At 40.5% G+C, this 13,140-nt stretch overlaps 1 protein-coding gene across 1 annotated transcript in view; it reads right to left on the bottom strand.

The window, feature by feature from the left end:
• LOC130164121 (pyruvate carboxylase, mitochondrial-like) overlaps window positions 1-13,140 on the bottom strand; it is a 293,836-nt gene that overhangs the window by 59,051 nt on the left and 221,645 nt on the right. Inside the window, exons 13-15 of the mRNA XM_056368580.1 lie at window positions 10,338-10,482; window positions 9,512-9,601; window positions 3,530-3,751 (exon numbers count right to left, since the gene is read on the bottom strand). Coding sequence (XP_056224555.1) covers window positions 3,530-3,751; window positions 9,512-9,601; window positions 10,338-10,482 — 457 coding nt within the window. The remainder of the gene's footprint in view (window positions 1-3,529; window positions 3,752-9,511; window positions 9,602-10,337; window positions 10,483-13,140) is intronic.

Genomic DNA, 13,140 nt, shown 5'->3' with positions numbered 1-13,140 from the left:
TAATTATGAGAAAGTCCCATTCTGTTTTCTCTGGCTCATAATCATATCATGTAGGAACTAGTAACGCCTCAAGAGGATCCAATACCATATTACATTTCTCTTTAGTGATTCACAGGCTCTCCACAACTTTTCTTAACTGAGAAAGACAAATGAAGCCTAGGCTCCTCAGCTCATAATATCAGCCTATTACAGAATCATGTCGGGAGGTGTTTAAACTTCTGCATCTCTTGTTTTACATCTGATTTTAATGACTTTCTCTTGCTGCCGTTACATTAATGGGAGCGAGACAAGCATACATTCACTTTCTGTAACTTCTTCATGAAGACAGAAGACTGTTAAAACTTCAAGAGCTTTTATTGACAGAAGATTTCCAAACTCGACTCCCACTGCAATTCAAACATTAGCGCATTACAAGGGAGTTTCAAAGACGTATTTACTTTTCTTTTGCCATTTTATCATAACTGGATTCGGTTCAGAGACCAGATTATTCCGCAGCGTTTACTTAGAGCCTTTACAGCATCAAATGCCCAAATTAAGAATATTAACCACGCTGTCTGTTCAGTTGTGAATAATTACACATTACACTGTAAAATAGTCAGTTGAAGCCTTAAGAGGGAAAGTGAAGACAATATAATATTCCTTTTCAATTGCAGAAAAGGAAAGGTGTTTTATCTCAAACCTAATTAAATGTATATTTATCAGCAGGCGTTAGCGGCATTTGGGAGGTGGGGGAACCCTTAGATTGCGGATGGGAGGACTTGGTTATGATTATCTAATGAGAACACAGGGAGGGCCAGTGAAGAAACACTCAGGGCCAGTAAAAAACACTTTATAGATTTTTGGATGGTTCACCAGCTTACTGGGATTTGTCGCAGTATACCCCATGGCCAATCCGACTTGTGCAAGCAGTAGCCCGGCTGTTCACACCAGAAGTTAATTTCTCCATGCCAGTCAAGGCGACTGCTCTGTTCTAATCATGTAGAGCTGCCGATCCTTATAAAAACCTCATGACTTTACATGTATGATGTAAGCAGGGCATCACTTCTTCTGCAACAAAGTTAAAAGGAGCATGGCCTTGTGTTATGATCTGCAGAAGGGAACGTCTCTCCTGTTTGTGTGTGTGTGTGTGTGTGTATGTGTGTGTGTGTGTGTGTGTGTGTGTGTGTGTGTGTGTGTGTGTGTGTGTGTGTGTGTGTGTGTGTACACTCATCTCTCTTGCTCTCTGTTTAGACACAACTGACAAATACGTGGAATAAGTAGTAAATTAACTTGCTTGACGGTAGTTTGTATGAAACTGCAAATCAGGTTTATTTACGTAATGCTGTTCTGAAACGTTCCGGCCCACTTTCACCCATGTAAATCACCATTCCTATTGAAGCATAATACAACCCCATCAATTGGCTTTGAAAATCTTACCCCTCTGCTGCTGCTTCTCTCTGGCTTTTAAACACTTCAGTGGGCAAGTGGCTTACGCTTTCGAAAACCATGATACGGCTCAGTTTCGAAAACAGGAAGCTCCTGGTAAATTAACATCTTTTATGTTCAACCATAAAATGGTCTCAAAACATGCTCTCTATCAGGTTTTATAGACTGTTTTGCAGAGTTTCTGTTTCCCACACAGATGAAACCAAGAGAAATGGTTAGGAAAGCCTGATAGAGAGCTCGGTTTGTGCTCTTTTAATAGTCAAACATGTGGACATGTCTGACTGTGCTGTGAGCAGCTTCTCATTTCCTAAAAGGAGATTTATCACAGTTTTTGAAAGACTAAACGGTGGCCCCATTGGACTGTGGTTAAAACCAGTGAGGCTGCAGCAAAGTGGTAGGATCCTCAGAAGTAAATGTATCAGTGAGGTTCTGTTATGCATGATTATAAATGATGGTGAACAACATTTGGTAAACACATTTTAATATGGTCTGAGTTTAAAAAATGATGGATTTACATTTTTAAGGCTTCAAATATTAGAAAATGAAATTTCAAAAAAGGCATTTATGTGCCTTAATCAAAGAACTTCCCTCTCAGAGCTGGCTCACACAGTATAATGCGACATACAGGGACGAGGGGCTCCTCTGGTATCTATTCAGAAATTTCCTCCAGAGTGAAGGACTGAGTTCACTGCGAGTTTTCACAGTGTCTCTGCAAAGATTTACTTTTAATGTAACTGCTCAAACACAGTTTAACTGACTACATATAATCTTTCTCTGGTCAGTCTCATAATAACATCATGGTATACTGGGAGATGGAAGTTGGGAACCGTTTAAGCCCTTTTTATCAAAATATCTCCTCAATGATTTATTTTTGCCATAACCTCTTTATCTGTTGAAACACAAGATAAGTAGACAGTTGCTTAATGTAAGGTCTGCTCAAAGTGCCAGAGTGATGAAATATATTGCTTTTCCCCCTAACTGGTGCACCACGATCAGCCACCAGGAGGAACTGAACCTCAGAGAGGGTTTACAGCGATGAAAAGGTTTCACTGGAGACATACTCTCTCCTGTGGTTTTATTTTTTTTCTCACTTTGTTCAACCATTTAACGCTGGGCATAGCAACTGAAACAGAACCCCTTTTTACTTTAGGCTTTTGTTGTTTTGTTCTTATGTTTGCTCTTGTGATCTACTCAAAGCTCTCCAAGTAATACAAGCACAATCACTCTGAGTAGTTTACTATAATTGAGCATTAAATTAAATGTTTCAACCTCAAGAGGAGCACTGGGCATATCTCTTCCACAAATGTGCATGTCCTGAGCGTTCAAGTGTTCAAATGGGGAGAATGAATTTACTCTTTGAAACCAGTTCATAACAATTGCACTTCACATAGGAACGTTATCAAGAAGTGTTGATAATTGGTCTCGTTGCCATCTGCTCAAACACGAAGCACGTATTTTCACTCTCTGGCCAATTTCAGAGTAATTGCATATTATACAGGGACAGTATTGGACTGTGCATGCCTCAAGAAGTTTCAATAACACGTCATTTTCTCTATTCATTCAGGAGCAGGCAAAAGGTACAATCATTGTCTATTGAGGGAACTTGTTGAAGACTGGCTTGTGGAAGATGGAAGAATGAGATGCGTTTTCAGTGGCCCATTATTTTCCCAGCTCATACAAGAAAGACAAAGAGGTACAATCACTGAAACATGGATAAATAAAAAAAAGACCCCATAGGTCATCTGTGCAAGCAGGTTATCATGACCCATAGACACATTTTACTGTCAGGTGACCTCTAGTGGCTGTAGTAAGCGGCACAGCCCGAACCCCCATGTAGGAAGGGATGTTGGGGTGGCCGTTGGAGCTTGGCACAGATATGGTCACTTAAATTGGAGGTTGTTTTCTTACGCATAGTTAGCTGAGAACAGTAATAAGACTGTCATGTTTATGAGCTGAAATATTAAGCTGGAGCCAGGACATGGTTAGCTTAGCCTGGTATAAAGATTGGAAGCAGGTGGAAAGTCCTAGCCTGGCTCTAGGCAACAAGCACTTTTAAAGCTCAATAAATAACACATTATAAGAAAATCAACACATCAAAACTCACCTCCCCAGTTCTCCAAGCTGAATAGATTGTTGAAGTTGTGGCTGACGAATGGCGAGATCTTCTTCAGGTCGTGGGTCCGAACCCTGGTTGCCAGGAGCGACTGGTGAGCATCCCTGAATGTGGTGTCCATTAGCAACAGTCCTTGGTGGGCACGGACAGCCTTGGCGAATCCCTCAGGACCATCGCGCAGCAACACGTCACGGAAACCTATCGGAGGGTCGCCTATTAGAGAAAGAGGGAGAAAGAGATAAAACAGAAAAAAAGAAAGTTAATGTGGAGGACAAAACAGCGGGGTAATGAGAGGAAAATAGGTTTGTGGTTATACATGGGATACAGCAGTTTGTGAGAAATCAATATCAGATGCTGGAGGAATACTTTAAAATGTTGCATCACACTCAATAGATTGTGCAGAAATGAGCAGTTCACATGGTGAGAGAAATGGAATGATAAATAAATGCAGAAATTAAACAAAAAACTGTAAATATGGCTGTTATATTACAACTGATATTACAACTATGTGCAAAAAAAGGGGGGGTCTTTTTTTTTTTTTTATATGAGAGTAGCCCTTTTTTAATCCAATTTTAAGCAGTGTATTGACTAGACACTGCTTTAGTGTGTGAACAAGATAAATGATGTCCACCATTATAACAAGACACCAGGCGGGCAGGTAAAATGAGGTTATTTGCAGAGTATTCTCTCTTAAGTTGTACTGTTAACAAGTCTGTCGGTTGTCATAACTTCTGCTAATGAGGTGGACACCGTTTCCTCTCAGCGCTGCTCCAATCACCCTCAGCTCAAGTAAATTGACTATAAAAGAATACAGGTATATAAGCTCAGCAGCTGGTTTATTAATCACAACCCACTGATTATTGAAAACGGATTGCTCCGGCTGACAGTGATTCATATGGCCATGGTTTTCTATATAAAGTAAGTAGCTATCGTTTAGTGAAACAAGACATCCAAGTGACTGAGCTTGGTTTCCAGCAGAAGGCAAGTAAGTTCCAGGATGGCTGTTATTGAACTTTTCACCCATCTTTTAATATAACATATAAATATTTATATTCCATTTTCAAGAGTGTGGAGATAGCCCCAGATGGATTACACTGAAATAATATATTGCTGGCCTTTTAATCTATGTTCTTTGACGTATAGGTGTTTTACGTATTTCCATATAAAATATTAGTCTTTGAACTCTGTGTCAACCACCAAGTCTGCATATCCAGCAGACTCCCAGCCCAAGCTGCATATGAATGTCTGTACCAGAGTTAATGGCAATCCAATAGTTTTTTTTGTTTTGTTTTGCATTTCTGCTTTTTATTAGACAGAGACAGTGGAGAGAGAATGAAAGGCGGGGGGTGGGGGCGGGCAGGGGGGATGACATACAGTGAAAGGCTGAATTCCAACCAGCCTTATATGTGATACACACACCAGGTACCAGGTGAGCTACCAGGGCGTCCCAAGTCATCAAATAGTTGTTGAGACATTTTCACTCAAAACCACAGATGAAAAAAGCTCATCATGTTGCTAATGCAAAAGTCAGGGGCTCACCAAACTCAGATACATTCTATGGAAAATGTCTGTATATAATTTCATGGCAATCCATTCTCTACCTGTTCAGATAATTCAGTCTTGACCACAGTAGTGGACTGACATTCCCATCCATGGAGCCGTGCCTCTAACGTGGCTAAAAATACAACAGTACTAATGCAAGCTAACACATGAACTTTAAACTAGAAAGTAAATCACAAGGTGCAAGAGCCATTATAAGAGTGTTTCTGAAAGTCTCCAGTTCCAGTCCCTGAGGACCCCCGGGGTGAAGATGTTGGTGTTAGATGAGTGTTTCTGGTTAGCTTTCAAGACTGTAATGTCATACACAGTAGCAAAGAGTATCCTCACCACTAAAAGCCTACACAAAGAGGAACAAAAACAATTGCTAGGAAATCCCCAAGACAAATACTGGCATTTTAAGTTTATTACAGCTGAGTGGTCCTCAGAACAAACATGTTAAACATTGCGAAGACCTCGCTCGGTGTGTGCTGACATAAGCAGCCTTCTACCCTAATCCTTCTCCCTTCCCTCTCTCTGCCTCACAATTAAACACAAGCAGAATCATAGGCATTAAAATATTGGAAGCAGAATGGGGATCTATTTTTGCTGCGGTGTGTACAATCAATCAATTAGACTAGTTAACGAGGTGCTGCCTGCTTAGCTGTCCTCCGGCCCTTCGTCCCTCTCTTTCTCTTCCCCTCCATCTCCCTCTCTCTCTTTCTGCGTAGTTGAATATTCGCTCTTGACCTTTTATTGTTGTACCTCATCCCTGAAAACAAATGATCTCTGCTATAATTGTCTCTGAGGCAAGCATGAGCAAAATGAACTCCACACACACCCACACACCCACACAGATGTAGATACATTTGTCTACAAAAGCAAACACAGACACACTCAGTGAAGAGCTCAGTGAAGCAGACTAGATTTACACTCAAACTCGTCCTTCCATTTCTTACACCTTTACAAACTTGCTTTCTATGTTTTCACCACTCGTCAGGAAATATATGCCTCAACACAGTAGAGGAGAAATGAAGGCATCGTTACTGGGACTACGGTGGCCTATGCATGTAACATTTTCCTCAAGAAAAATAGTCAGTGGTTTTTTGTGTGTGTCGCGTCGTACAGAGCAGAAACAAAAAGTAGTAAAGAGATACAAGTCCCACACGGTTGCTGTGCTTGGCAACTGACCCATTTACACACAAACACAGACTCATTCTTTTGCATGGAAAAACTGCTCACTGCCACTCCCCAGCTTCTGTACCCCAACTTCTTTCCTCTGTCTCCCAGAATAATGTCGATTCATACCCCTTTCATTGACATTCCTCACCTGTCTGACCCTCTCCTCGCACTGCAGTTCTTCTCCCACAGCTGCACAATACAAGCTGATATGACTAGATAGAGTGAGCGACTGCTCAGAGGTACTTCTCTATTTGCAATTTGTGTAGGAGACAATCTCAGAGTAATAACTGCTTGCCTTGTCGCTGTCCTGAGCTGACATCTGCCTCCCAAGAAGACTGTTAAATGTCTTGTATCTGTTTAGGAGCCTTTTAATTGGCAGATCCTGATGGGACTTGCTGCTGAGTGCTTTATTTAAAGTAAGAAATGCTGGAACAGTTAATCAGCTAAGTCTGTACAAGTTAAAAGCGGATAGATGTGATACAATGAGTAATAAGACCAATGCACAGCTTGTTCCCTGCTACAGGTGCCAATCCACCTAATTCTAAAACAACAAAAAATATTCCTTTCTTATACTGCAACAAGGTATTTGAAATACATTTGCATTGGTTTATGGTTTGCCCTTAAGTATAGCTGCTAAAAGACACCCTGTTGAAAAACTTTAAACTGGTAATACTGTCCATGACCAGAATTTTTTTCCTCCATATAGCTGTATGGGAGGTGTGAAACAAATAACTGAAAGAAATGTCTTTAGAGAAACAACAAAGAAGAAATAAGTTACTGAAGTGTACACACCTAAAAAAAAAAAAAAAAAGTATCTTCAGGTTCCAGAAAGCCAAATATAAGACTCTTTATGACTCCTTTTAAAGCTACCTGAAAAGTAAAAAAACAAAACAAAAAAAAAAACAATGCTGGCAAGAACAGCCTTTTCTGTTTGAAGTTGGCTAATGAAAGCATCAAAAACAGGCAGAGAAATGGGGAATACTAAGAATCAAGTCCACGTGTGCTTATTTTGTGAAAACAATTCTTCACCTGCACACAAAAAGAGTGTGCACAGACGTTACATGTTGTTCTACCAGCCACTCCTCTACTTTTTAATCCCAAGAACAAAATGCAGCGCGCAACTGGGAGGGGGAAAGTAGTCCGTCATTTTTATTAGTCATTCTTCCTAAAGCTAGCTCTGAGGCATCTGGTGATTAACCTCTAGATGTCCTCCATTAAATAAATCCAGACAATAATTGGAACAAGGTGTGCTTATACACCATCGATGAACCACCAGGCATCAGCCTTCAGAGGGAACATTTCAGACTACAAATCCTAATTAGAAAATAATGGCCTTTGAGTACTTAACAGGTTCTATCAGGACATCCTCACCCTGTCTTTGAGGAATAATTTTCCTCCCTTCTCTCCTTGGTGTGGAGGGAGCTCCCCGAGAATGGCTTTTTCTTGTGATTCTTCCTCCTCATTTTAAGAGGTGATGTTTTCAGATATGAAAATCTCATTGTGATCTTTGCTCTTCTCTTTTCACTGGGTGTTACAAGGTAATAGCCCTTCCTACTCTGGTCGCCATCATCTACATCCCCCTCTATCTATCTCAAGCATTTATCTATCCATAGAACCCTAGCTGCTCGCCACCATATCTACCTGACCATTTTCTCTACATATAGGGATTATATGCTGCCCAAACCCTCTGTGTTCTCCTTTCATAACCTCTTTCTCCCTCCATGCCCCTGTCCCTCCCTCCATCCGTCCCTCCACAGAGTGTGATAATACAGGCCTAATCCCTCTCTTCTCTCAATCCCTCCGTTGAATGAAAGAAAGGATATAAGCACATTACAAATCTCATTACTAGGCTTTAGGTATGCCTCTGTGCGTGCCTGTGCTGCATACGACTACCTCATCAACAGCTTACTATAGGTAAGTGGGGGCATGTACACAAAGGATGTCTGCCTATAGAGTACCTGCACACTTTGTTCATACTGCAAGTGTGTGATTTTCAAGTGTGCGTGCATGTGTGTGTTTGCTTTCCCGCGACAAGAGGGGCGGGCAACGATAGCTTTCAACACAAGATTTGCATAAGTAGACAAGTGGTGAGTAAGCACAGACAAACACACTCACATCCAGACATGCACAAACACCGCAAATTATTCTGTCCTATTCTCCTCCATTCTGTTCCACTGTGCATGGTTTTTAGATGTCAGATTTGATTAGCTATGCCTCATAATGATTCACATTATTCACATTATTTTCTTATAAATTCATGTTTACCGGGCATGCTGTGGTATGTGCTGAGGCATAACAGGGAGCTGATAAACATGTCAGATTGATACAGATGACTATTTAGTTGCTGTCAAAAGGAACAGCTGCATAAATTCATGCCAGTTTGCACCCCTAACAAAAATAAAGCAGGGAGTGTAGTGAGAAAAAACAAAAAGTGCATCTTTGCAAAACGAACATGACTGTGGCATCAAGTCAAATACCACTCCCCCCTCCTATTTTTTAATTTTTTTTTACGCTTTTATAAAGACATTTAAGAGTAAAACTGAGCACATCTCATCATTATTTTAAAAAGAGTATTTCATCAATATTCCAGCCTTAGTTTAACCTTTAAAAATTCACTAAGACACTTTAGTTAGTAAGGGGAAAGAAACTCCAGAGACCCTAAGTGGCGCAACGAGTTTATCACAGAGCTCAGCTTGGCCGTTGGCCTTTCCTGCGAGACTCCAGGGGTGCTGGTGCAGAGAAGGGTGAGAAGTAGAGAACTTCTGCCTTCACAAACAATGAGCTGCACCCTCTTACCGCTGTACTCACAGCTCAGCAGAGCACTCTGGGCCAAAACCCTTTTCCTCCCCGAGTGCTAAACTGAGTCATTTAGGAAGCCCTTTCCGCCTACAGCTATCAGACTGTTCGACATCCCATTTGTCATTCAGTGGGCGCTTTTATCCAAAGTGCCCTACGGATCCACAAGTGTTTAAATTTTTAGCATCTATGCCCCTGGGGAAATGAAACCCCTAACCCTCACAGTGGTTGTGCCTTGCTAAATTAGTCCAAATGTAATAAATGCAATAAGGATGATGCATTGTGACATTATGGTACTGTAAATGTTCAATAACAATTTAAAGTTATTGTACCCCTCCCTTTTTTTGTTTTGATCAGTCGCTGGTGTTATTGACACATGGTTTTTGGGTTAGCAGAATAAAGTGTGATAGAGGGTCAGGGTCAACTATGAACTGTGTTTGGCTGATGTGTTTGACATACCCATGGTGACATGAGGGATGACAGGGTCTGTGGAGGAGGGTTTAGCCTTGACTGGGATGGGTGTTGTTGGTCCATTCACCATCACATGACCTATACACAAGAATAAAAATAGAGAATACAAGTTAGATGCAGGTCTGTAACATATGTAACATCCTGTAAAGAGATTAAAAAAAAAGAGTTATAAAACAGCACACCTGAGGCTAGAAACAATTATAGATACATTAAATTTATGGTCTGCATCATATTACAATTGTAGGTTAAAGGTGTTCAGTACATCAGATTCCACTCTTCTTTGTCTGTTTTTTAATGTATAACATTGAGCTTTCAGCGCTTTCATCTAAGGCTTGATAGAAGACTGAGATGCCCCAAGGTTTACCTTGGTAGTACTTTACATTCACCATCATTTTATGTATACCATCAACATCAGTGTGTTGGTTGGTTCTTACTCTTTTCATAAAATAGAAATCTTGAATATGAGGGTCTTTTGAGCTGACACATTTCCCATCTTTGAGCGTGGTACAAAGAGCAAGACACCTTCCCCCTGGCTTGGAATTTTAAAATCAAATCCAAACTAGCTTTGGTCAGCTCAGAAAATATTTGCATTATGTTACTTCCTGGTAAAAAGCAGAGTGGGGAAAACTGTGAAAGCCACAGAAACAATCATGAAGTCGTAGTTCTGTTTTAGATAGGTGGTGGCTGAACAATTAACCTTGTAATCACTTTGATCTTTGATGTGGCAAATCAGCTCAGAAAATATCAATTAATCACATTGTGACTACATATCTTGTCATTCTTCAGTGCGTGTGTGTGTTGTTTATACACTGACCCAGGTAGTGCAGCAGCTTCTGGGCTCGGTTCTGAGTGGGTTTAAGGTTGAAGAGTTCCTGGTTCTCGTCGATGAACTGGGTGTCCACAGTGGAGTGGAGGAACTGGTGGTTGGAGAATACATTCTGGAGGAACGGGATGTTGGTCTAGAGATGGAGACAGACAGTGGAGGGGACTTTTATTTTGGGAGCTTCTTTAATGAGCATTTTTCACAGACGGTTTGTGAAACACCTCTTGCACAAAGTAAGTACAGAGGAAAACAGAAAACACTTTGTAGAGAGAAGCAACAAGAGTCAAGGAAGCAATCACTCTGCTTAAGTCCTGTTCTGCAAATTAATCACTTGAAAGAAAAGACTGCAGTTCTTTGCAAGACAGCATCTAGCTTCAGAGCTCGGTGTTAAAAACAAGGTTACACACTGGTAAACACACAAATAGTGGAATCACGAAAACCACATTCAAACAGCAGAGTACGCTAAACACTGCAATAGACAAACACACACACACACACACAAACACACACACATACAAATACGAGGAGCAGAGGGAGAAAGTCAACTGTTGAAAGTAATTACATTTCATTTCTATTTTGTTGTTGTTTGTTTGCCTCAAAAGTATTATCACACCAATTAAGCTCTCTAAATTAACAAAGAGAGGGAGAATGAATGAGAGAGAAGAAAAGAAAGATGTAATTGTCGGAGTTAATTTCATTACTTGATTTGTTGGTAATTTTTTTTCACTCTTGTAAGCCTGTCTTAGCAATGTGGGGAGACGTCTTTGAGTTGTTGTAAGAGGCTGAGAAAGGGGGACTCAAAGAAAAGGAGGGAGGGAGTGTAAGTCTAAGGGATTGAGTGAAATATGTTAATATATTCTTGGAGCGGCTTCGGATGTGTTTAGTGCTGTCTAATGTCCCCAAGAGAGTGTGAAGGAATGTAAACTGTGTGAAAAGATTATTTCTTTAAGTTTCCTAAAAATGTCTTTGAAAATGTCAGTTTGGTTTTTAAGTGGCATTTTAAAAGACAACCCCTGCCACTCACGAACCAACCTCCAAATGACCCCTTTATTTACAAATGCACAAAGACAGACACACACACACACACACACACACACACAACCAGAGCTCAGGACCAAGAGGGACACCGGGTCCCTGAGGACGTCCTGGATAGTGGGTAGCGCAGCTTCCTCTAAGCCCAAAAATGTAACACTGGTTTCACTATCTATATACGGTAGATGGTGCAAAGACAGATCTCTCTGTCACACAAACATTGGTGTAAAGATACAAAATGCCTGTTATTATCTGTACACACAAAACATAACCCACAGATGGACAGAATTTACAGCCATAATTTGAGCATTTAGCTGACAGTCAAACCCAGAGTGACTTGAAATAATTGCTGGAGCACAATCACTCAGGAATCCCATAATTGGGAGAGGGGAGTCAAAAAATATACAAACCACACAGACACACACCTCATTACCAGCACTGAGAGAGAGAGGGAGGGAGGTGCAGCGGGGAGATCAATGTGGTCAGGCAAATAAAGCGCCTGTTGGTCATGCCAATAGAGCCGAAATGAGAAGTACAGAGAAAGAACTGAAACAGAGAGCGAGAGCAAGAGTCATTTACATTCAAGTTTCTTCTTAGGAGCCAAGAGAAGAAAGAAATTCAGAGAGAACAAAGAGATGACTGCAATATATTATTTATATACATCTCAGATGACAGAGAAAAATCAAATTCCAGAAAGGGGACGTTACAGCAGAGGAAATATGTGCCTGCTCCTTTGTCAGTGTATAAACCAATAAGGCGCCATTAAAATTGAGAGACAAAACTGCGTGCTTCTTTCCAGACATTCACGTGTCCAGCAAGGGAAGAGAGGATTTCATTTTCTGTGGTACACATGTACAAACAAAAAATGACACTGTATTCTGAGATGTCTGCTACACGGAGGAGAGCTGGAGAGGAGAAAGAGAAGGGAGCTGAGGGATTCACATGGACGTGCTACACTGCCAAGCCTTGGGCTACGAGCTGTGGTCCAAAACAAAACGGGATTTCTGCCGAATGCTGCAACTGCAATAAGACTTCAAACCTGTGGACATCATATTCTCCTTCCATAGTATTTGCCAACATGACAGTGTTAAAATACATGCTTCTGCCTTACTTACCTGCCTCCTTTAAGAAAATAAGCAGCCATATGAAATCTGGATATTGTTTTGTTATACATTTCTATTGGATCAAAATCAAAGGTGGCAAGGAAAGGTAGTTAGCTTTGAATAACTTAACACCACAAACACATTGTTGGCTAAAGAACCTGACATATTTTCACATTTACATGTTCTTGCTGAGAGCTAAATGAGAGACACTGTCAATACCATTCTCCATATCTGTACAGTAAATATGAAGCTACCGTTACTGATTAGCTCTCTGCAATGAAAGCTAAAAAGCATACTTCCCAGAATGTTGAACCATGTATTTAAGCTGGTAACATGAAGCTGGTAGATTATGTTTTGGATCTACAGACTGAGTTAAGTATTTCATTTGCATCACAGAAGAAGCCTTTATCATATTTTCCCCATATGCACGACATAAGAAAGCACCACAATGAGCAAAAGGAGCACAAAAAAACAAAAATATGAAAATGAAAGAAGGAAAAAATTTAATTTGTATTTATTTACCTCTTTGTAGTTTGGAGTTGTTGTGAAGACAAGTTTCACCTGCACAACTTTGGTCTTTTCCCTCACTTTCCTATGTTTGATGTCATGTTCATCTATAATTTATGTGTAAACAAAGTTAATACCTGAGAGTAAGTAAA

This window comes from Seriola aureovittata, chromosome 23, assembly GCF_021018895.1.
Source record: "Seriola aureovittata isolate HTS-2021-v1 ecotype China chromosome 23, ASM2101889v1, whole genome shotgun sequence".
Taxonomy (NCBI): Eukaryota; Metazoa; Chordata; class Actinopteri; order Carangiformes; family Carangidae; genus Seriola; species Seriola aureovittata.
This window is presented reverse-complemented; position numbering and strand designations above follow the sequence as displayed.